At 42.1% G+C, this 24,902-nt stretch overlaps 1 protein-coding gene across 2 annotated transcripts in view; it reads left to right on the top strand.

Annotated features, from left to right (window-relative positions):
* satb2 (SATB homeobox 2) overlaps positions 1–23,802 on the top strand; it is a 59,926-nt gene extending 36,124 nt beyond the window's left edge. The window contains exons 5-15 of one of the 2 annotated variants that reach the window (XM_063499704.1): positions 279–405; positions 1,417–1,540; positions 2,145–2,247; positions 3,979–4,029; positions 4,109–4,698; positions 5,694–5,906; positions 6,026–6,112; positions 6,886–7,038; positions 8,998–9,192; positions 21,070–21,273; positions 21,371–23,802. In XM_063499704.1, the coding sequence (XP_063355774.1) occupies positions 279–405; positions 1,417–1,540; positions 2,145–2,247; positions 3,979–4,029; positions 4,109–4,698; positions 5,694–5,906; positions 6,026–6,112; positions 6,886–7,038; positions 8,998–9,192; positions 21,070–21,273; positions 21,371–21,865 (2,342 nt within the window). In that variant the 3' untranslated portion in view covers positions 21,866–23,802. The remainder of the gene's footprint in view (positions 1–278; positions 406–1,416; positions 1,541–2,144; positions 2,248–3,978; positions 4,030–4,108; positions 4,699–5,693; positions 5,907–6,025; positions 6,113–6,885; positions 7,039–8,997; positions 9,193–21,069; positions 21,274–21,370) is intronic. The other variant, XM_063499705.2, reaches the window with a different exon arrangement.
* Positions 23,803–24,902: the final 1,100 nt, after the last annotated feature.

Here is a 24,902-nt window from a genome sequence, read left to right as displayed (position 1 = left end):
TCGGGGAAAAGGAGGACGCATTTGTCGGCTGCATTTGGAGGAGTCTACGAATTTGGACAGCCTTCGGCGCGTCGCTGTGACGTAATCGGTCTACAAATGCGTCCTCAGGAGGATGCAGCCCATGAATATGGACACAGCTAGTGAGTGCTTGGGTGAAAATCTCTTTTGCTGCTTTCCATCATGGTCTGCTGAGTTTTGTACTTCCTCTGTTGTGTGATGTCAAAAGGTTGTTTAACAGTGATTGAAAATTGACAGAAGTATGTGCTCTCTCTTTTCAGGCATCATAAAGGTGGGAAAGTGGAATCCTCTTCCCATTCACTTTTTGACTGATGCTCCAGAAGCAACAGTTGCTGACATGTTGATGGAGGTTTACCACATGGTCACATTACGCATTCAACTACAAAGGTCAGACTGTGTTTTGAAAGACAGATGTGAGAGGATGGTTTTTTTTTCTCATTCATTAGACTTTAGAACAAACTGTGTGCAGCACTGTAGCAGAGACTTGTAAGTCTGTATTTTATGGGTACAGTGTGTGTGTGTGTGTGTGTGTGTGTGTGTGTGTGTGTGTGTGTGTGTGTGTGTGTGTGTGTGTGTTTGTTAGATCAGATACTTGGTCCACTGGGCTGCTGATGTCATTGCAGCTGATTGCAGTTCAGGAATTTACCATATATATCAAATTTGAAAGCAACAATATTGAAACACTAAAGTTCTATTTAAACAACCCAGTAGGGAATTATCTATTATCTGTCTCCGTCAGGGAGAGCCCGCGTGCCAGGAACTGTCGGTTCCCGAGAAATGGTGAAGCAGAATCTTGATGGGTAGATAAAACCAGATAAACTCCAGATGAGAGGGTTATTATTGTTATTGTCTTGGCGCATACCAGCCAGGTTTGTTTACATGTTTATTCATGTATCCATGGCAAAGGCAGACGTTTCGCATGCTTCGTGCTCCGAGTTGAAATTATTTATTTGAGGTTAAAATTAAATAAAACCAGAAAGATTAAAAGGAGATAGACCCTAGATGGGAAGTAGTGGTTTGTGGTTGATGTTAATACATGATGCTTGGATTATGGTTGGGGTTATGTGTTCATTCCGGTTTACATTTCTTTTCTTGCTTAGAGTTACATGAGCAAATATGAATCTAATGGTGGCTTAGTTTAACATTAAACTACTTTTTAAACTTAAATAAACTTTGTAGGATTTAAACCAACCAGTCGTTGCCGATAAGTAATCTAACCCCTGACCTTATGTGTCAAAATAGCTGACTGTGACAGAAGAAAATATGCTAACTGATACAAGTGCAAAACTACTTTTGTCTCCCTCTATAACCTACAGGTAGATGTGGAGGTAGGTTAGCGGTTGTGCTCCTGTCCAAAAATGAGCCTAACAAACTGATGTGTGGTTTTGGTTTGTTTAGTTTTTCAAAGCTGGAGGATCTGCCCTGCGAACAGTGGAACCATGCAACTGTCAGGAATGCTCTCAAAGAGCTTCTAAAGGAAATGAACCAAAGTACTCTGGCCAAAGAGTGTCCTCTATCACAGGTATGACTCACCAGAATGTAGCATCTCTACTGCATCTTCATATCAAGAAGGAGTTAATCTTCATGCAAAAAGTGCTCTAAGTACAATGATCCTCTACAAGAGATATCTTTACACATGTATTTTAGTGACAAGCTCTTCACACACCCTGGCTACAGACAGCCCTCACGAGATCCATTTGGGCACATTTAGAAACAGCCTAACGAGTTATTGTGGCAAGCTTTTAATCAAACTCCACCCCAAAAGTTTAAGTGCTGTGTTAAAGTCCCCAGCTGTATGTTTAGCCCTCTATCCTGGTCCTATTCTCACTCGTGTCTGAGAAGTGTTTGCATACTGTGTTTAAATGGATCTCTGGTGGGGGTGTCGATCACTGCATCAATTGCAAGCATATGTGTATGTGGCTGGAGATTCCCTCACTGCACCATACTGGCTCGAGTTTCCATGGGTGGCTTCCAGTCATGATTAATGTTTGTCTGTTTCTATTGTGTGTGCGCAAGAGTGCATGTTGTATGTGTTTATGTGTGCATGCCATGTGGTTGTTGCGTGAGTCTAAGCATTTCATATTATGCTGGTTATTAATTATCTCTCCCCTCTTGTTCCCTCTCAGAGCATGATTTCCTCCATAGTGAACAGTTCCTACTATGCCAACGTGTCCACTGCCAAATGTCAAGAATTCGGTCGTTGGTACAAGAAGTATAAAAAAATCAAAGGTGAGGCTAATAGAGTTTGAGCCAGAGTTCTTAAATCATCTGGTAGTTGGACCGGTGGCCAAGGAGTTGTAAAATGATTTCTGGAGTAAAATAATAAAAACATACAAATCTGTCTACTTTTCTGGTGAAATGATAACACAGTTTTACTTCTTCTGCAATATACTTTGAAATAAGTCACACAAGATTATCTGAGAGTGGAAACTCTTGAGCAAGAGCTGCAATGAGGAGCATTAAATGAGAGCTCCACTGATGCAACACTGCACTCCTATAACATTAAACGGACAAAAGATGATCAAAACCATTTTTTCAACATCACCCACATTGTCTATAATGCAGCTCTGAAGACAGCAGAATTTTATAACTAGCTACTAAAAGGCCCAACTCACTATTATTTTAGCCATGCAGCTACAACATATGTGAGCTACATGTAACCACACATCTTTATGGCAACCCTTGATACACCACATGAGGAGCGCAAGAAGCGTGACTGGTCAGCTTGGGCTGAGTTTCTTAAGCCATAGTAGAGAGGGACAGTAGCAAAGGTGGGCGAAAAGGTTCAGTGGTTTATTCCAGGACGTACTTCTAGCAAAGACTTAACACTGCAAGCCATCCGGGCGCCACTTGCTCTCTATGTGAATAAACAAACACTCACACAAGCCCTGAATATTGAGAGCTTGTTCAGTATTCCAGCTGCTGGTGTATCCAGCAAAAACTAATAAATAAAATTAAATATTGGATACAAATCAGAGCAAAGCCTTAGATTTGAGAAAGGATGAAGCCCTCAGTAACTCTGTCACTCTCTAGGTCAGGGTGCTGCAGGTTTGAAGTCACCCACAAGAGCCATTTTCAGCCTCTCACTTTCCAGAAAGATGCTCACAGGTTAGATTGTCGTAGCTAAAAGGTTCAGTTGACTGATTAGAAGCAGTAGATTAGTTCCATCCATGAGGTCTGCCTTGGTAATGGGACCTATGCTAATGTTAAGTGTTAAATGTCAAGTCATTGTTAAAAAAATTCTTACTATTATTTTGTCTCACAGTTATTAAAACAATTGTTGCTGCTATATCCAATATATGTATAAAAGTATCACTTTTAATTGTTACAGCCTGACATAGAGTTATACATGCGTATCTGTGTGTAATATCTACAACTGGAGTCCAGTCCAACTTGTGAATCATGCATCTTAGAAGATGTGGAGGAGTAGAAATCAGGATGGCTTTAGGTAAATGGTTACAGTGACACTGATTGGATGTGACATTCAGTCATATAGTCCCCATAATATCCCTTCTTTTACTTAACCACACCAGCTTGTCCCACTCCCAAAAGCTACATTATAATAATGTAATAATAACAGATTAAACACTAGGCCAGAAGAGGAGAGAGGATGTAAGAAGAAAGTGAGAGAGGATGGAGTTATGCTGGAGCCTGCTGCGCTCCTGCTACGAGCTGGTGTTAAGTTACATTCAACATTTCCTCCATCAGTCCTGCTCCACAGATGTTGACATGACAGTTTCTTTAGAGCTGTTGTGGAGCTTTCAACCGAGAACCCATGACACAATCAGCATCAGCACATGGAAATGTATATACTTACATTGATTTTTGGACACTTTAGGAACTTTAACTTTGGCTCAAAAGCTTAGCTCTCTTCTTTAAATGGATGCTGAGGCAAAGTCATAGCTTTACATCAGCAGCATCATATCACTCTTCTGATCTCCCGTTTGTTTTGTTGAGCAGGAGATTACTTGGAGAAGATGTGGTCTGGACGAGATGCTGCTGACATAAAAAGTAAGGAATATAATCCATCTTTCTGACACTGTGCTTAAATGAAGATATTTATTTGAACACACTCTCTGGTTATCTCCAGTTGAGAGAGACAACATGGCCGACTTCTGTGTGTTGGGCCAGAGACCTCCACCTCATCTGGCTGGCCTGGCACAGCTCGGTCACCTGGGAGCCAGCAGCCCCCTCCTCAAATCTCCAGATTCGCAGGCACCCTCCCAGACACCTCAGCAACCACCTCCTCCTCCTCAGCAGCAGCCCTCACCTCACGGTCCCCTCCATCACAGCCCTCCTCTCCGTACAGGGCAGGTGCCTCCTCCTCCCCCACCTCCGCCGCCTGGTGCCCTGCAGCCCCTGCTGGGCCCAGGTGGACTGCTCTCTCCTCAACTCTCCCCGCAGCTGGTACGGCAACAGCTCGCCATGGCCCACCTCATCAACCAGCAGCTAGCCGTGAGCCGCCTGCTGGCTCACCAGCACCCTCAAGCTCTCAACCAACAGTTTCTGAACCACCCGCCGATCCCACGGGGTTCATCCAAAGCTGGCGGTGACCACCCTGGAAGCAACCCCTCTGCTTCTGAAGTCTCCTCTGAAATCTACCAGCAGGTCAGGGATGAGCTGAAGAGAGCTAGCGTGTCCCAGGCTGTGTTCGCCCGTGTGGCTTTCAACCGTACACAGGTAGGAACGCAGAGAAAGGTCAAGAAGCTTAGGAGTCAGGAGAGGAAGGTGTAAGGGGAAAACGAGAGGAAGAGGAGGAAGGCAATGTGCTAGAGAAAGGAAATCAAGTTTCTAGTTGAATAAAAAGTATGCAGAGGTTTTTAAATCTGAAAACTGAAATATGGCATTCAATGGCGATAATCCGTCAGACGAGACCAAAATACCCACACACATTTCTTACATTATATGGATCATATCAGGTGAGAAGAGGTTTACTGGGTAGAAACAAATGCCAGTTGGCCTCACTGATCTGATTTTCACAAACACACACGCTCACAAAAAGAACTCGGCTAATTTATGGTCACCCAACTTTTGGTATTTTTGGTGGGCTTATCAGAAGCGTGGCTGGGTTGCTCGCTGCGTCATTCAGTCTCCTCCTCCACCTTCGCAGCAGCACAAACACCTGATGCATTCAGGCTGTGCTAAACTGGTTACTGCACGGCCCATTAGATCAAAGTAATGGGAGGTGGCTCATAGACCTATTGGTCTAGAGGCCAGGTGTTTTTCACTGGTGCATCACTTTGTGGTAGGTAGCCTCTGTATTTGAGAAACTCAAACCAATATGCAAATACTTTAAAGTGTCTAGTTGTACGTTTATACGAGAAAACAAGCAGCTTCAAAGTGATTTACATTTGACAAAATCTATTTTTCAAGTCAAAATGATAAACATGTCATTGTGTCAGCTTAATAAAAGTGAGGATTGTCTAGTTTTTAACATTTGGTTTACAGGTTTATTTTTAAAAAAATTCTGGATACTTTTGATATGCATTTGTGAAACAAAAGGAAAAAGCAAGTTGCCAGACTGGGTTTAAACAAAGAAGCCAAACGAGTCCAAGAATAACATTAATGGAGCTTCAACAGTGCACTTGAAGCATGGGAAAGGGACCATACATTTCAATTTTCCATGCTAGGGAGATGCAATAACACATCCTGCTGTGTGCGTTTGTGTTGGTCAGGGCCTGCTCTCAGAGATCCTGAGGAAGGAGGAGGACCCTCGCACGGCCTCGCAGTCTCTGCTGGTGAATTTGAAGGCCATGCAGAACTTCCTCAACCTGCCTGAGAGCGAGCGAGACCGAATCTACCAGGAAGAGAGAGAGCGCACCATGAACCCCTCAGTCGGCCTTCCCCCCTCCAACTCCTCCAACCCCGGCGCACCACGCCTTTCACAGGTTAGTGTGCCCAACGGGCCATAAACTGCCATAGCAGTGCATCGAGCGAGAAAACAGCGGTGTTTTGTATGAGTAATCATATGTGATGCTAACATGCCTTGTGTCATGTATGAGCTTAGAAAGTGTGGGAGAGGAGCTTGGAGGACCAGAAAATCCCAGATACCTGGGCCTCAATCTGGAAGAACAAGGCCAAGATCTGTAACTCTGTGAGTTATCTACCATCTTTAACTTGCCCTCACAAAGTAGACTGCACCATGTCATGTGCTTCATCCTAAAACCTGCGCTGGGATTTGAAAGTTTTTATCTTAACAAATTCCATTTATAATGGAAAACAGCTTCAAAGCCATCAGAGGGACATATTGTAAACATAAAGGACATTATACAGTATTTGGAAATTTCCTTCCACAAGCACGTGGAGCAACATCAGCGATAAGAAGTACCCCTGATGTCAGGACAAATGCCCATTCATGGATCTGGGTGAATTGGTGCGCTATTCTTATTATGGCTATGTAAAATTATCGCAGCATCGTTTACACTGGGGGAATGTAAGCTAGCTGGTCTCTACATGTCTTGTGGATGACTTCAAACGCTGTGTATACAAGCTTTCTGAGAGCCAATACATGTTCATTCAAACAGAAACAACAAAGAAAGACAAAAGAGGAGGACTTAATGACTTTGATCTGTAAACACAACTCATGTGGGGACATGCGCTGCAGATGTGCAGCTGATGCTCGTACTGGGAACACTGCATGTCTGTTCTCAGAGCGACTTGGCCTGATCATCAGCTGATAACCTCTCCTCATATGTGTTTGTTTTTGTGGTTAAATTTCATAGTAGTTTCATAAAGTAAATAACAAGCCTTAAACAATACGCGGTACGCCTCTGTGACTGTTTATCACTCATCTTGTTCTGTCGAAGCACAATAAAGTTCCTTTTTAAAAAATTGTGCTCTGCATTACATCATTATCCTGTCTCCCAGCCCAAGCCGTCTGGCCCGCCCTCCGACCTCCCGCTGAAGCTGGAGTCACTGGTCAACATTACATCAGGCATCTATGATGAAATTCAGCAAGAGATGAAGCGAGCCAAAGTGTCCCAAGCTCTGTTCGCAAAGGTGGCGGCCAACAAAAGCCAGGTGAGGAGACTGTTGGGGAAAACAAGCCTACAAAATGACTTAAAGTGTTTGTTTTTCTTTAAACTCCAGGTCAGATTCCAAGTGCAGTCACATATTTATATGTACTGCGATAGCGTAGCTGATATTTTTGGTACCCTGTGAGTTAGATAGTCAACTTGTTAGTGAGCATCACGATTGAACCAAGATGATTTTAATTAATAATGATTTATTACAAACTACAAAAGTTGTGGGACTGAGTAGAGCCAGCAAAGCTGGTACTCTGCCGGTAACACGATCTAAATGTTCATCAGCTGTTTCACCATCACTTCAAACCGGACGTGTGTGATCAGTTTTGTTCTTAAAGCTCTGGTGACATGATGTTTCACATTAACACTGGCTGCAATTATTCATACCTCTATTGTTTTTTTTAAATTTTGAATCTTGGATGCACGCATTAAGACATTATTTATATTTATATGTATTTACTTCTATTTTTTGGATAAAAATGAAAAAGGAAACACTTCAGTTTTTGCTTCTTGGTCTTAATTTCAGACCATGATGACTGAAACAATAATAGGAATTCTTAAAAAAATAGTTTTTTAAATTTGTAGCAACTTGTTGTTGCAGGATGTGACTCACATGTGATGTAGGTGGTCTATAAAGAAGGCTAGACAACATGTATACAGTATGTGCGTTGCTTTTGTGTGTATTTAGCGAGGTACCCCTGGTTGGTGGGTCTGGGGGTGGCTGAGGGTCATGGCTCACTGCACCCATCTGCTGCAGCTGGCCAGCGAGCAAGGACAGCAAGCAAGCGGGGGAGAGAGAGAGAGAGCAAGAGATGATCAGGCTATTAGCGGTGCATGCTGCCCGAGGTGGCTGGTTGAACACAACAGCTGGTGTCACAAACTGAACCAGTCTAGCAGATATAATTGAATCTTCTCCGTCTCTCCTTCCCCCGTCTTCCTTTACCTCACACATCCTGCATCCTTCCAACTTTTACAACTTTTTAGTTTAATTCGAGCTTCCCTCCCCGGGGTGGAGGGTGTCAGGTTAGGTGGTCTCACAATCTTGTCTGCGCTTGTCGCAGATGATGTGGTTGTGTCAGCCTCGTTGAGCCGTGACTCTCAATGGGGGGGTGGGGTGGGATGAATGCTATAGATCTCAGCCAGGGACGAGGTGCTGCCCCAAGTGGAGGAGTTTAAGTATCTTTGATTCTCGTTCATGATCGAGTGGAGTGGAGCACATTGACAGACGGATTGGCGCAGCTTCACCACTCTGTTGTGAAGAGAGCTGGCTGTGAAAGCAATGCTATTAGTTTATGGGTGAATTTGCATTCCCACCTTCATCTTAGCCGTAAGCTCTGCATACTAATCAAAAGAATTAGATTGTAGATGTAAGCAGATGAAATAAGTTTCCTCTAAAGGGTACCTGGGCTCTTCTTTAGGGATAGGGTGAGGAGCTTGGGGGTCAAAACACACATCAAAAGGAACCAACAGATTTAGTTCAGGCATCTGATCAGGATGTCTTCTGGGCACTTGCTGAGTGAGGTGTTTCCAATTTGTCCTGTCAGGAGGAGGCCCTAGGGCTGAGAGAGATGCTGGAGAGATTATGTCTCTCAGTTGGCTTGGGAACACATAGGAGTTGGAGGCGGTGGCTGTGGAGAGGCAGATCTGCTTCCACTGCTGTAACCCAGACTCAGATAATGGATGAATAAACTCACTCATGTCTATCTCAGTTGCCACTTGTCATGCTCATCCCCGCTGCCACTTTCCAAACAGAGTAGATGCAGAGACATCTACTCTGCGTGCACGTGTGTGAGAGAGAAAGGTCGTAAATTGCATAACAATTCTTTCTCACTGTGTATGACACAGTAGCAGAAGTCACCCATTAACATCCCTGTCAGCTATCGCACAGTCCACACTTCCTTTCTTTTTAACCTCACCTTCCCCCCCCCCGCATACATCTTTGTCTCCTCTTCAGGGCTGGCTGTGCGAGCTACTTCGGTGGAAGGAGAACCCCAGCCCTGAGAACCGCACTCTGTGGGAGAACCTGTGCACCATCAGGAGGTTCCTGACGCTGCCGCAGGCCGACAGAGATCTTGCGTACGAGGAGGAGTCCAGACACCATCACACCGAGAGGCTGCACACCGTCCTCCACATGCCACAGGACACACAGGTAAGTGTTTGCATGTGGAGGTAACGTGCACCTCAACGCTCCATATCCAGATGCGGTGTATAACGAGTGGATTTTATTTACAGCTGGCACAAAGACGGCGTCTCTAGTAAACACACTGAACAGATTTCCTGCACATCACCTCATCTCATAATATTTACAACTTGAAATCGGGAGAAAGTGCTTGGTCTTCATACCTACAAACACGTGTGTCCTAAAATCTATTTTTGATGGATTACTCGATTATTTCAGAACCACCACCCCTTCTAATTACAATCCCCTAAAAAGTACGCAGATATGAATGTGCTGAACACACAGTACAGTATAAACACTGACTCATAAGGATGACTAAGATGCTGTAAAGAATGATATTAGAAATAGTTGTTACTGAGCTCCAGTTTCATGGCACTTCTCACGTATTAAAACAGATGGAAGTGTATTCCTCTACCTTCAGAGACCAAATCTGTCATTATTATTGAGTCATTATATTTATTTAATCTAAGTTTGCGCAGTGCTGTTTGATCTTGTGGTGGGCGCACATGTGTTTGTGTGTCCCTGTGTGCCCCAGTGGAATGAAGAGTAAACAGAGTTGCTGGGTGGTGTGGCACTGGAGGAAATGCCCCATTAGTTTTTGAGGAGGGAGGCAGAGGCTGAAGGAGGCTTGAGAGAGAAGGGAGATCGATGGAGGAAGCACAGAAACGTGTTGGCATCTTTGGTTACTGTAAGCGCTCCAGTTGGACACACGCTGAAGCCGCCCCACCTAACTTTATCTGCATGCCTGGGTTTTGCTTTTTCTTCTAGTGCAAAGCTTAAATAAATTAGAAATGTCAGTCAAGTCCAATTAAAAAGTAGGATAGCACTTTATAATACGGCCCGTGACTAAGGTCTTTATTTCTCTGTAATTAAATTGAATTTAGGTGTATTTTATTTGAAAGAATAATGCAGTTATATTAACATGCAGATGCTTAAAAGTAGAATAAAGGGGTCACAAAGCAACAATTATGCTCTAAATCAATTTAAGTAGTCCTCAGTAATTTTAAGTATTTTACAGAAAGGAGACAGAAATTATACGGGAAGCAATTTCAAGTATTTACTTTTAATTTTAGGTACAGCATAACAAATTTCACTGGTGTGTAATGAACAGGTAATGTTGTGCAATATTTTTCGTATTATGGTGTGAGTTAAACGTGCCTTCATTATTAAATCTTTTTTAATCCATGAAGGATTTTCCATTCATCAGTTGTCGTTTTACACTCAGGCTGTTTTGTACATTACTTACAGTATAATTATACTCTTCTTTCCTGTAAAATACCCAGTTATGCAAGGCAAAGTCACAGCATGACATGACCCACGCCCCGAAAAGAACTGTGTACTTATGATGTCAGATAAAATGCACTTATAGCTTAATTATTGCCTGACTTGTAACCCCCCCCCCCCCCCCATTCTAGTGTACATACTTTTAAACATGTAAATATAGAATAAATATAGAAACATGTAATTTCAAATCAAATAGATTAGATTAAATGTAATTATGCATTAAGTTGCAGGCCTTCCACAGCATGTCTTTATCCTGTCTTCCTTCTCTCACCCCAACCAATCACAGCAGATGGCCCCGCCCCTCCCTGAGCCTGGTTCTGCCGGAGGTTTCTTCCTGTTAAAAGGGAGTTTTTCCTTCCCACTGTCACCAAAGTGCTTGCTCATAAGGGGTCATATGATTGTTGGGTTTTTCTCTGTATCTATTATTGTATGATCTACTGTACAATATAAAGCGCCCTGAGGCAACTGTTGTTGTGACTTGGTGCTATATAAATAAAATTGAATTGAATTGAAAGTATCGATAAAAAATATATATTTATAAATAGTGCCATGATCCAGTGGCGACAGCCTCTATCAGTTAAATTTATGTAGGAGCGATGCCACAGCATGCAAACCCTGTATACATGCCTGTGGTTTACCATACTTGACTCCAGAGGAGGAGCTTGTTGGTACATGAAGGTATCTGTGTTTATGTTAATGTTGAACCTGCCTAACACAAACACCCCCGTTCCCCCTTTCTTGCTTGAGGTAGAAACATCAAGCAGCTGATTATAGTTTAATTTTAAAATGCAAACATGAAAAGGTTCAAATTCCCCAAAATGTTAAATCGGTGTAATGTCCAGAGAAGCAACAGGAAGTGTGTCACTTCTTCATCACCTGACCTCGCTGAAAAGAGGTCGAAAATCAGGTTCGAAGGTAGAAACAGCATTCACTGCTTGGATTGAGTCTTGGTCCTCTGGTTGAACCCGCCAGCTTACTCTGCCCACAGCCCCCGTCACCCCCAGCTCCAAAGCTATTATAGCCCACATATAGTACATACCATATGCCATAAATCAAAAACAGGCCAATGCTCAGACTTCCCATTTGGTATTGTGACATGAATCCTACACGGCTTGCTTTGCAGCTCCACCCACCTTCACTCTACCACCAAGCCTTTTTTCTCTCCTCCCAATTCAGAGCTTTGTATTAAAGACTGATGGGAAGATGCAAAGGAAGCTGTGGTGGCACCATTAACACATTCCTCTACTCCTCTCGGCAAAGTCTAAAAATAAAATTTACACTCATAAACGCCTGTGTAATAACCCTCCCACCCCCCACACACACCCAACCCACCCTCACTCCCACCCCAAGAGACACAGGGAGAAGAACTGTGGTGAAACGCTGGTGATTTATTAATCGGAAATGAGGTGTGTGTGTGTTCATGTTGCTGTCTTGAGAGCCCCCCCCCTTCCCTGCTCTGTCCCAGATGAAGCCCTCCACCAACCTCAGGCTCCAGCCAGCCTGCCACCACAGACCACACATGTGTCCCATCTGCCACACATACACACAATCTCATACTGATAGTTGGTAATGTGAGCACTCTGTTGTGTTTGGACAATAAGAAGGTCTCTAAAACTGTAACAACCAACCCCGGGATACACATGAAAAATGAACGCGGTGCTGCTCTCTGAAGCAAATGTTCACATACCAGTGATGTGTGTGTGTGTGTGTGTGTGTGCTTTGTTGGACTGTATGTGCAGTACCATGCTAGTGGCTCTGTGTGAGCGTGTCTATGAAGTGTGCAGGTGCTGTAAGAGTGTGTTTGTAACTTCAGCGAGCATCACATTTCTTCATGACTGACACAGCCCCAGCGTTTGCTCTACAGCTCTCACTCACATGGCTCGAGCAGTTAAGTGCGTCCCACAGCTAATTTGGCAGAGTCTGCCCTTATAAATAATTACTTTATTGTTTTTGCTAAATTGATTTCTGCTGCAAGTCTGCAGGTGTTTATGTGTGTGCATGTATGACCGCTCACAGTGGCCGAGACCCCAGGAGTGGTGAACTAGAATCAGAAGTTACAACCCTTCCTCCACTCATTGTGTCTCGCTTTAGCCCAGCGGTGCTTAATTCCAAACCCCCAAAACAAATCGCTCCTGTTTTCTGTCCTTTTTTTAAGCTCTCGTCAAAGCGGGGCCACTTCATAGAATGTGTCAAATGCCACGAGTCTGGCAAATGTTTGAAAAATATATACAAAAGTATTTTTTTGAAGAAAACATCATAAATGCTCCAGAGTTGTCAAAGTTAAGATCATGTCATTAAGTCATTATGTTTTAAACTTGCAGTTATTATCACAATCTTTTGAGAGTGAAAAAAAGATTTTTTCATAACAAACTTAGCTGCCCATTTCTTTCTCCAGTCCTCAACTGAAACCTGAGTGTTAATGTTCTTTGGAAAGAAGTGATCATAATGTGACACAGCTTCCAAAAAAGGAGGTCAAAGTTCATCTTCAGCATCTTCATTATTTTGTACTTTTTTATGTTTTCTAAAATTTCCAGACGTGTAGATTAACTGTTTATTTTCTATCACTTTTGAACTTGAGTTGGTCAAACTCTGTCTGTTCTTTGAATGATTGTGGTTCATTAACAATGCAAATAGATAAATAGTCACTTGTAGGACAAAGGCTGACTTGCGCTTCAGACAAAGCCTCAATTTTTAATCCAGGTTTTCACTTAAATCTTTCAAAGAGTCAGGTTTGCTACACTGGCTCTGCTGTAATTATAAAAAATATAACAGTGAAAACTTCTGTGTGAAATCCTCCGAACAATACTTAACTGTGAGATTTCAGGCCAGCAAAGCTGCAAGAACTGAAATCTTCCCACATAAGCTCTGGGGCAGGGGTGTCAAACATAAGGCCCGGGGGCCAAAATCTGCCCACTGGATTACTATGAAAAATTTAAAGGACAACGTAAATCTTAGACTTTTAACTGGATTTTCACAATTTTTACAGCTTTTCCTGCTGATGGCATTTCATACCACACAAAATTATTAAATTATTTCTGTAATAATATTTGTTTTTGTAATGATTATATTTCTATAATAATACAATTTAAGGCCAAAGTGTTGTGACAGATTTTTTTACTACAGCAAACATGTCTTTATCATGTGGAAATCTTATATTAAGATATCTCATTGATTAAATGTGTAGTTCCATTTGTGTACAGTGACTGTGGCCCACGATGTAAAATGAGTTTGAAGTTCTGAATCAGAACTATTTTTGAGCTGTCTTTGCACAGAACTATGCAGGGAATCATATGCATACTCTGATTGTTGAAAGAAATGAACGCTTTTTGGGGGGAAATGATTGATAAACTCATTACCATATTATGAAAAATATCATGCACATTCTTAACTCACTTGTTTTACTAGTAGGACAAATTGTTTTGCAAAAAAAATTGTGAAAATATGAGTATTAGATAAGAAAAACACAGGGCCCATTCCTGGGTTGTCACGGCGATTTAGTACTGCAGAGCCATTAAAACCGAGGGTCTCGAGGTGATGTAGGTATGTGGTGTTTAAAACAATAGTGATCTAAATGGGGACACTAGACAAATACAAACTGACTTATAGGTCAAGCCTGTGCACTGGACTGTACGCTGTCTTTAATGAAACATCAATCTTCATTGGACCCTCCCTGCCTGATAAACGCCCTCCATTTTTCTAAACTCCACACCCTTATTTTGTAACACAAGTTTTCTGTAAAAAAAAAAAAAAAAAAATCTCCAAACCCAACCCAATGCCAAAACAGCCTCAATGACATCACTAGGCATTATTTTTCCTAGAGCTGGGAAAGTTCCCACCAGAGCCGTTACACAACTGCTTTCACCCGCTGAGCAGTGCTGATGATGAGTAAACTGATCTCAGTGTGTGAAACAATAGATTCTCCGGACCGTAAAAAGCAATGGTACCCATACCTTCATTTGGTGTAGACAATAAAATAGCAGCATTTCCTTTAGCTGCCTCAGTTTTAAGCGACAGCTAAATTACTTGGCATGCTGGCTCACTGTTACGACTTACTGGAAATAAAACAGAACCACCTTTGACATAATTTCCTATTATAGAAAGTCAAAATGTGTCCTGTCAACGAGTTGTGTAAGCTTTTATATTTCTGACTGCCATTGGACAGCGCGTGCTGCTGTTTACTGACACCAACTGTTGTGATCAGCTCTCACAGAGTTCCACAAAATTAAACAGCAGGAAAAAAAACTGCCAAGAGATTAAAAAAAAGGACTGTACAAATAAAGCATAGGTCTATAGTCGACTCTATTTGCTTGCTTTTACTCTGTTTCGCTTAATGCCATTTAATGTCTGCTAAAAAAATAACACTAGAGCTTTGAAGCAAAGTCTAGCATCTTATGTCTAAAGTCTTACGGAGCTTCCATAACAATTTAATGCAATAAAAATTAATGTGAAGTGATTCCATCATGTTGTTTTGCTTTTGGTAAATGTTGAGTTATAAGTGTTTTCCCCACTGATAGAATCCAGCTAAAGTTAGATGTCTTAAAGGAAACAGTTAAATGATCTCTGCGTAACTTCCAGAGAAAATACTCTTATTATCAGTTATCACTTAATGATTGTTTTGGCCTCTAGCAGATGAGTTTGACTCCACGACCTGGCCAGGGTGTTTACCTGTTCTCCCCGTGTTTGCGTGGGTTCTCTCCGGGTACTCCGGGTCCACAGACACGCAGTTAGAGAGGTTAGGTTAACTGGTGATTCCAAATTGCCCATAGGTGTGAATGCGAATGGTTGTCTGTATCTCTCTGTGTTAGCCCTGCATCAGGCTGGCAGCCTGTCCAGAGTGTACCCTGTGTCTCGCTGGGATGAGCTCCAGCCCCCCCCGCGACCGTGATAAGTGGAGGAAAATGGAGAGATGGATTAGTGGTTAGTTAGAGAACGTTTGCAGAACAGTTTGTGTCATCTAACTGTGGGCGACCACAGCCAACTGTTAGCGACAAAAACAAACATCAGAAAATTTTGGTGCAGCACCCACTCTGCCACTCATTTCACCCAGCAACAGCTAGCGGCCTCTGGCACCCACTCACCAACATGTCAGGGAATATACTTTTTTCCCCAGTAAGCAGATGATGCTGAGGTGGTCAGGTGATCAGTTTCCAGGCCTGTATGACCTGTACCGTTATGGAGAAAATCAATACCATTTGTCATACACAAGTCAGATTACACAGGTTTACTTTGTTATACAAGTTAGCATCATGGATCAGGGATTTGACAAGGTAGCCAGCTAGCATTTCCGCTCAGATATGATTCTATTACCATTAATGTAAACAAGCAAAAGCTACCTAGGTAGCCCACTAGTAAGTGGCACATCTGTTCCATCCATGGTGATGGTTAATTCATAACATTAGCAAATAAAGTAATTTTATAACAACAGTTTTCATGACTAAACTAGTCTCACAAATCATGTTACAATCTTTCAAACACTGTCAATAAAAACGTCTTAATAATAGAAAAAAACACAACCAAACACACATTCATGCAGATCTAGCACTGCAAAATATGAAAATAATTGTACGATAAATGATAAAGCAGCATTTTTCAGTTTCAGTTTGTGTAGTCTATTCATTTCACTTCCAGACAACATATCTGCCTCTCTCTTTTCCTCCTGGTTTGTCTCTCAGTCTTCAGTGCATCCCGGTGGCCTCACTCACTGTTGCAGGGTGGAGTTTGGGCTTTTTGGCAAACCACAATTAAGTTAATTGTTTAATTGCAGATAAATGGAATGAATACCACACACACAGTTTGAATGAAAAAAAGATGCGACAATGCAAGTGCGTGCATGTGTATACACACATGACCCCAGCGCTCAGTGACATAACGTGTATACAGTTTTTCATCAAAGAAACATTATTATACAAAAAAAAAGTAATGTGCAGTGACTCATCTACTCCATTAGTCCGGATCCAGTCTCCATGAATCGCAACCACACACACTTCTTTAAATGCAAGAGTGAAAGAGACAGACAGAGACAGAGATGGAGGGAAAAGGGGGAAAATAAAAAACACACTGATTAACAGGAAAGGTGAAGTCATGCAAAAAACCAACAGAAAAGTGATTTTTCCTTCATTACATATTTATCTCTGTGTTAATGCCGTCTCTTGTGGTCACCCCCCCACCCGCAACCAAACACACACACACGCATACACAACAAAACACACACAGACAGAGAGCGAGAGTTAGAGGTCCTGCAGGACCAGAGCTCATTAAGGGGAAGATGAATATTTCATGTTCTATAATTCTTTCATAGTTCTGCGTCGTAATTTGCCTTGATTTACGTTTAAAAGAAAACTTTTTCATTTCACTGCAGTGCACTCACGGCGCTGCCAGAAGAGCGAGAGAAAGACAGAGAGAGGGAGGGGAGAAGTGAGAAGGAAAGAGAGAGAGGGGGGGATGTTTTTCAGGAATATTGAATCATGCCACAAGAAGAGCTGGTCTGGCGCTGGGCTCCAGTGCTTGTGGTTTTGGGAGAGCTGGGCTGTATTGTGTTGCTCTGAAGTGACATGTAGTCCTTTCCAACGTTTAATGGTGAGAAGTAGGCAACCTGGACTGCATGGGAAGGGGGACTAAAGGTGAAACGGGCCAAATAAACTGTAAACTTTTAAGAATAATTGCAGCATAATCGAGATCACGTCTGACATGTTACGTTTGGTGAATATTTCTGTAAATTTGCTCATTCGAAAATGGGACAGCAACTCCAATGCTCTATGACCCGAGTAAAGGCTTCTCTGGTGAGTTTATACTCTCATTTGTGAATTTCAAGTCTTTTTTAAATACTGTATCATGTTCAATATGTCAATTATGTTCCCCATTAGAAAAACAGGAAGGATAAACCAGTGCACGTTACTGAGCATGCAGTATACGCTGGTTTCTTGGTCAGATCACAAAACACAATTTTTTAATAGTCTATATTCAGAATGATGCTACAGTGGTCGTGTAAACAGCTAAATCACTCACATTTAAAAAATGCAAACTAAAGCCGGGTTCATGTTGCATTCCACGGTACCACTGAGTGCATGCATCTTAGCATTTTGGTTCTTTTTCATGTACTTTTTCATATGTTACATACTGAATTTTTCCGACACTGAATAGTAGCCAAGTTGATATCTACAACATCAGACTTCTGGATGTCAGAGTGGGTGTTTTCCTAAAAACAGGATCAGGATGCTGTATCAACACGTCACGTTCTCCACTGGAGACCATGTTCATATGTTTCTGTTTCTTACATGTATGAACCGCTGCTGTTTTCTTTGAGCCTGTGACCACCACAGTCTTTTCCTGACCTTAACAGAGTACAGCAAGTCCTCATTTAGTTATGACCATGATCTTTCCCTGCCCTTAGACATGTGGGTTTTAAACCCAAACCATGATCTTTCCCAAACTGTAACCCAGTACTTTTGGTCCCTAAACTTAACCAGATCATTACCAGAGAGGTGGCTGCCTTATGAATCAGTATTGTGAACTTCATATGGCAATGAAAAATGATGGGTAGTTGGGCAATGAAAAGCATTTTAGCGGAACTTCTTTGCCTGTGATCTACAACGATTCCAGCTCCCCCAGTTAGTCTAGGTAACTAACCCCAGACTGTAGGTCAGCCCCCTATGACACATGACCACAGCTTGCTGTTTTGATTTTCTTTTCAGTTTTAGCTTTTAATTACCTTTGCCAAAAATTGGTTTCATGATTTTTTTTACTTTCTCACACACCCAGAGTTTGCCGTACTGCATTCTGTAAGATGACCCAACGGTGATTAACAAAGTGATAAATTGAGAAATAGTGGAGCTCAAGAAGCAAAGACACAGAGGGTTAGACTGAAGTCGTAAAAAGTGGAAAATGCAATAGGCAATCAAAACAAATCGAGTCGAAACTAGTTTTTAGGAAAAATATACAACAAAAAGGGTTTGATCATGATACTGAACTGCTCAAAATTCAACTTGGATCCTAATTTATTATTAATGGTAAATCAAATTTGGTGTGGTACAAACATTTATTTTAAATACTGAATCAGGGCTTGCAGAAAGTAGTTAGAGAGTGGTGTAGGTAGAGGACACGGGGAGGTGGGAGCAGGGGTTCCTGGCATCTATGAATTCAGGGCTGATTTGGAGTCATGTTGGGTTGGCAGGGACTCGCTTCATTAGTGTCCTGAAGCATTAGAAGTGAGTACAGACGTGGAAAGGAGGTAGAGACAGAAAAGCTTCAGGTATGACAGAATAAGACAGCAGACAAGAAGCATTTGGAGGTGAACTTTGAAGGAGCCCTGTGTGCTCGCCTCTGCTTTCAAACATCTCCGTTATAACATGTAGGAGTCCAGGCTCCTCTGTCAATGCATGCATGTGCGGCCCCTGATCCGAGAGTCCCTGCCGTCAGCTCAAATAAGCATAGAAATGATGAAGGTCTGTGTGGGAGTGTGTTTGGGGTGGTAGGTTTCACAATCCCCTCTATGGTTTACCCTCAATTTAGCTATTAAGTGTCTCAGTATGTTTGTATGGGGGATATTTGTGGCTGTGTGGTCCTCATTAGAACAGGGATAGACTCTTTTTTTTCTCTCTTTTCGGTCTTTGCCTCTAACTTTGTATTGCTAGTCTGTCGCATTCTTACAGTCTTCTGTTTTTTTCTTCAATATCTAAAACCGTCAATTTGAAAAATGGCAAAATAAGGAAAAACCTACAGAATTCCTGTAAATGCCCCCCCCCCCCCCCCTGCAGAAATAAAGCCCCCGAAATGAAATCGGAGCAATTTCATGGTCTGGCCTGCCCTCGATATTATTTAAGTAATACCCTGTTATTATTGAAAAGAGGGAGAGAAAAGTGAATGACTATTATCTTTATGTGGGTCCTTTAATTTTAATGCGCCACAGATTTATAGCTGGGCATTCCAGTGGGGAGGCCCCTCCCTGCTCTTAAAGTGAGCGGGCGGGACAGAACCGCAACGCTCTCACAACAGCCATTACCTTCTGACAAACAACCAAAGTCCCCACGTTCCCTCCGAACACTTCATCCGGCCCTCCTCAGTGCTGTCACACGGCCGTCAGGCCCATCCTGACAGCCAGAGGATCCTCTCTGCATAAACTCCGCTTTTCTACGTATTTCTACTGCAGCTCTCTGTACACATAAATCCTGCTAAACTTTGAGCTCTTTGTGTCATAACCTGGATTACTGAATAATCTGAGTTGATAAAAACCCAGGTACACTTGCACCAGCTGTTCAAGCAGCAACAGTAGAAGTTTTGTTTTTGTTTTCTTTAACTAAGTTTTGGTTCATCAGGCTGCGTTTGACACAATGTCTTCATTTTATATGAAAGTAAAAATCAACCAGATCAGATTTAAGAACAGATCAATAACCAGCCAGCCAGTCTGGAGGCTTCTCCTGACGAGTAACTATAACAAGGAAAAATTTGTTTTTAGCATGATGTGTATGAAATACTCCTAAAAATAGCCTCTATGATTAAATGAGCACAAAAGCAGTGCTAATGTACTTTGATGTTACAGTGACTGAGTTAATGTGCTGAAGTATTTTACAATGAATATGCTATTTTAAACTCTTTGTTGACCCCTTTATTAAAAGAGAAGTTCTAAAAGAGATTTACACAGCCAGCGTATATTGTATATGAAATATTGATAGATTATTGAATACTTGTTATAAATACAAGTCTAATCAAGTAAAAGATAACATATGAAGTTTTTCAGTTCCTCGATTCTGGAGCTCTTTTGTTCATAAATATGGTGATGATACCAATTCCCTATGTTATCAAGTAACAGCAGTTCTGTTGGTGTGTCCTTTTAATAGAGTTTCAGTTACAGTCTAATGAAGTTAATTGTTTTGATTCTGCTCTATCTCTATCTGCTGGGGTTTTTTTGGTACCTTATATGTTCTTCTGTTGTGTTTTTGTTCATTTACTCTCACAAGTTTTCCTCCTTGTGTTTCCTGTCCTCTACTATCAAACTACAACAATAGCTGCTTTCTGCTGACCTTATCTAAGCACCAATCGCAGATGATGACTCCTTTGTCCTCATTCCCCCTCTACCCTCTGCCCCTCTGAGGCTTTGAATGGGCTGGTTAAATAGTGATTGGGTCTCATAAGTTTGTAAATAAGAGACTTCCTGGCAAACAGGTGGTTGGCGTTTTACTAGAGCTAATCTTACACACATTAGGTCAAAGGTAACCAGGATGCATTGGTGTTTGAATGCCAACCTTGGAGCAGCTTAATAGACCGTGACACTGTGGGCTGTGAAGCACTTGTTCTCACCCTGTGTTCACCTTGCAGCCCTGGCTACTGTGTACTGCAGGTGGAGGACGGTATACTGGATGATTTATAAGATGTTATGTATCATACAGGGTTTTGTAAACTGAACATAGCACTTGTCAGGTGCTGATCAAATGTGAGGCATAAAGTGCAAAAAAACCCACGGTCACATAAATGCTCATAAAACACATTTATATACATTTAGATCAAATAGTGTGCACTCTCGCTCCTGGCTGCAGTCTTGATCAGGGGTCACTGTGCCCCATTAATCAGCTCTTTTGCCTTTCTCGCCAGGCACTTCACAGGCCACCCCCAGGCCCCATGAAGGAGCATCACCTGTCTCCAATGCGTGAAGAACCATTGTCTGCCCCAGCGAATGAAGAGAGGTCACAGAATATGGGTGGAGGACCTACAGGTGTTGCATCTGGCACTGTTGGCGGTGCTGGAAGCAACAAGAAGCCCCGATCGCGCACCAAGGTACCGATGGTTATCGTGTTTTCCCATTGTGCATTTTGTTATGTGGGTTTGTTCATTTCTTTATCTAGTTTTTGACACTTGGCTGTGTGTATTCTAGATTTCTCTAGAGGCCCTGGGTATCCTGCAGAGCTTCATCCAGGATGTGGGCCTGTATCCAGACCAGGAGGCTATTCATACTTTGTCCGCACAGCTTGACCTACCCAAACACACCATCATCAAGTTCTTCCAGAACCAGCGGTATCATGTCAAGCACCACGGCCGCCTCAAAGATCTGGGCGAGGGTGCTGCCGCCACTGGAGGGGTTGATGTCAGCGAGTACAGGGAAGAGGAATTGCTTTCGGGCTCAGAGGACCCAGAGTCGAGCGAGGATGGGGCTGAGGAGATCTACCAGCCCACTGAGGGGAACAGTGGGAGCAGTGGGGGGCTGAACCAGCCTCCGACATCCTCCAGCTCCAACTCCAGCCAGTCGTCTTTAGGGCCCAGTGCGGCTCAGGAGGAGGGCAAGGACAAGGGGCAAGGCAGGCTTAGTGGACCTCTTGCACCCGGGAGCTCCTCATCCAGTCCTCGAGAGCAGGCTGACTACCAGAGGTAGAGACTGACGAACGGAGAGGACAGAGATAAAGAGAGAAGCACGAGAAACGTATGTTCTGTGATAGGAAGTGAGGAATTACTCATGAAATTATGGAGGGTGGCAGCATAGGAAGGTTAACGTCTACCCAGGCACATTAACCAAGACAGCATTGGGCTGAAACACTGTACATCTGAAATGATCAGACAGACTGTGTACAGTACCAAACGCAGATTTGTAGAGTGAAATTACCTCAGTAGAAGAAAACAGGTTATTGGTGTGCTGTGATACGGCAGTAGTTGTATAAATGTGAAAGAATACTCCCCCGAGGAACGTTTAAATAATTCACCCCAGATTTTCATTCGTAGGAAATACTTTTTCTACTCCGACCTCGAAACAATCGCACCAATTTATCCTAATCAGCCAGGAAAGCCACGCTCCATGCTCCTCCTCTTTAAAGACAGAGCACAGTCATATAGAACTTAAATGGTGGGCTGGGTCCTCGACAAAAACGACGAAATCCTCAGGACACACGCTGATGTTGCTAATGCTTTTGCCTGCCTGAGACCGCAGGTACACAGCACTCTCTGTGCATCTTCAAGCTTTATTTCATTGTGGTAAAGAGGTGAAGGCCGACACACACACACACATACTCCCTGCCTCTGCCTCACAGTCACACTCCAGAATAGTCCAATCTAGCACTTACTGATCACAAGGACCCTGATATTTAGTGGATGTGCTGTATTCTTGTCCCCCTTCTCCTGTCCATCTGTCTCGCCGCTCAAAGCTGCAAAAGACAAACTGTTTAAAACTGAGTGTGGAGAGGAGCAGTGGACAGTCTGGCAGGAGGACAGCGAAGAGGATGTGGCGTGGAGGGACCCTCACATTTGTGTGCAAGAGGGAAAAAATGTTAGGAAAGGAGAGACAGAGCAGCAAACAATCAGTCTTTTTCTATGTGGTAGTCCACCCCTTCCACTCTTCCTCTCCATCTCACTCTCTCCCTCCCGCCTCCTCTCCTCTCTCTAATTGGTGCCCACAGTCTTGTGTTTCACCACACCTACCCGCACTTAAACTTCACCAACCCTATTTATTGCTATCTTTATCCATGATTATTATTATCATTATTGTTATTATTGTTGTTATTATGGTTAGAGATGCTGTCATTGCGTGCTATTTTTAGTTTTTATTTCCATGGTTTTAAATATTGGTTTGCAGAACTGGGCGGTTGTTTGGATAACAAGAGACATTAAGAGTGCCCTGCCCTACAAGAAGAGGAAGAAGAGGAGCGGAGAGAGTAAAAGAAAATAAAAGAAGCAGTTACTGAGTGTTATTGGGTGAAAAAAAAATGCCCTGTCAAGTCGTATTATGCCAGTTTTCTTTGGTTTTTTTATAGTTCTTTTTCACATAAATAGAAAATTTGCTGGAAAAAAAAGAAGAAAGTAAAAATGTACTTTTTTCTGCAGTTGATGACAATCTACTTTTATGAGCCATTAAAGAAATGTGGCAGGTTTGACTCTGTTCTTCACTTTTAATGTCTGTAAATACCCGACATGGGATAAATTGTTGTTGATATACTTTTATTTTGCTGAGTGACTTTAATTGTTTGAGCCAGTTTGGAGATTTTTTTTTCCTTAAGACAACTCAGTGGAATCGGTTCATTTTATTGTGAAAAGCAAATTCAGTCACAAGACTATTTAAAAAGAAAGCAAATATCTTTTTTATTTCTTTCTTTGTTTGGTGTCTCTTGCAGATGTTTAAGTAAATAGTATGTTGGAAACAATATCTGAGCATGGATAGCGTCTCGTTTGACTATCCCGATTGGCTGCTACACTCAGAAAGACGACCTGCCTTTTTAATTTTTACGTCAATCACTCTATATCATTACGTTGTGCTTTTCTGTATGACAGGAATCAGGGTTAGACTCAAATGCAGTTCTGATGAAATCTTAGTTCAGTTCAGTGTTGAAGTGAATTAAAACTTGTGAATTCAAAAAGTGTCTGTTTTTACTTCTATTTTATACATCCTCTCAAACACCCCAGAGCATAAAGACACACAGATTGTCACTGGGCTAAACCTTTTGCTAGACCAATCAATTAAAGGTCTGTGTAAAGCCTCTGGGGCTGGTTTTTCTAATAAGCCAGAGGGAGTGACAATAATTTAGACAGAAAGGCTGCCAGCACTCTCAGCTTGCATTTTTTCTCTCTGCCGTGCCACACGATTAGAGCTGCTGGAAGCTGACATAAAAACAGACTGAGCCTGTCCTGTGAACATGACCACTGCCAATATTATTACTTCCCTTGCTCTTTTATGAGATTGTTTGAAAAAGAAATGTACAAGAAGCAGTAGAATTAATTAATCTCTCTAGTTTCAGTTAAACTGGCACAAATATTATTTTGGTTATTATCAACTTATCAAATGTAATGACCATTCATATTATAAAAATTTTGCTGCCGCCATTGGTGTAACTTTACTTCAAAAATTTACTTTTTATTCACATTACAGGATTAACTTTGGAGAAAATGAAATCAGTGGAATATATTTGTATTAGCGTAAAACAAATACATATTTGTAATTAGCTGTATGTGTAGATTATATGGTTTAGTGTAGTCTTGTGCATATTTATGTTATTAATATTATTATTATTATATATCTCTTATATTGATTTTGCTGTGTTACACAACAAGATCATAATGGTCCCTCCACAACATAACCAGCATCGAGCCCATTCATTTCTCTTGGAGTGACAGCTTTAGCTAAAAGCTAGCTGCTGCACTTTGTAGCCTGTAACATTTACATGAAATGACTTTCTTTATTCTTATTTAGATCTCCATTAGTTGTTACTGTAGCAGGAACTATTCTTCCTGGGGTCCACATCCAAAAATAGTACCTCTCAGAGTACAACAAGTTGATAGTGGTATCATGTCTTTCACCAAATAGCCAACAATAAGCTTAGCTAGCTGTTCAGCTAGCCTAAAGATTAGCCATTGCAGTATAGATGCAGCATTGTTCTCCAGCATTGTCCAGCAGCTGAAAGGCACAAAATAATGTAAATTAGGTCACA

This window comes from Pelmatolapia mariae, linkage group LG16_19 (assembly GCF_036321145.2).
Source record: "Pelmatolapia mariae isolate MD_Pm_ZW linkage group LG16_19, Pm_UMD_F_2, whole genome shotgun sequence".
In the NCBI taxonomy this organism is placed as follows: domain Eukaryota; kingdom Metazoa; phylum Chordata; class Actinopteri; order Cichliformes; family Cichlidae; genus Pelmatolapia; species Pelmatolapia mariae.
This window is presented reverse-complemented; position numbering and strand designations above follow the sequence as displayed.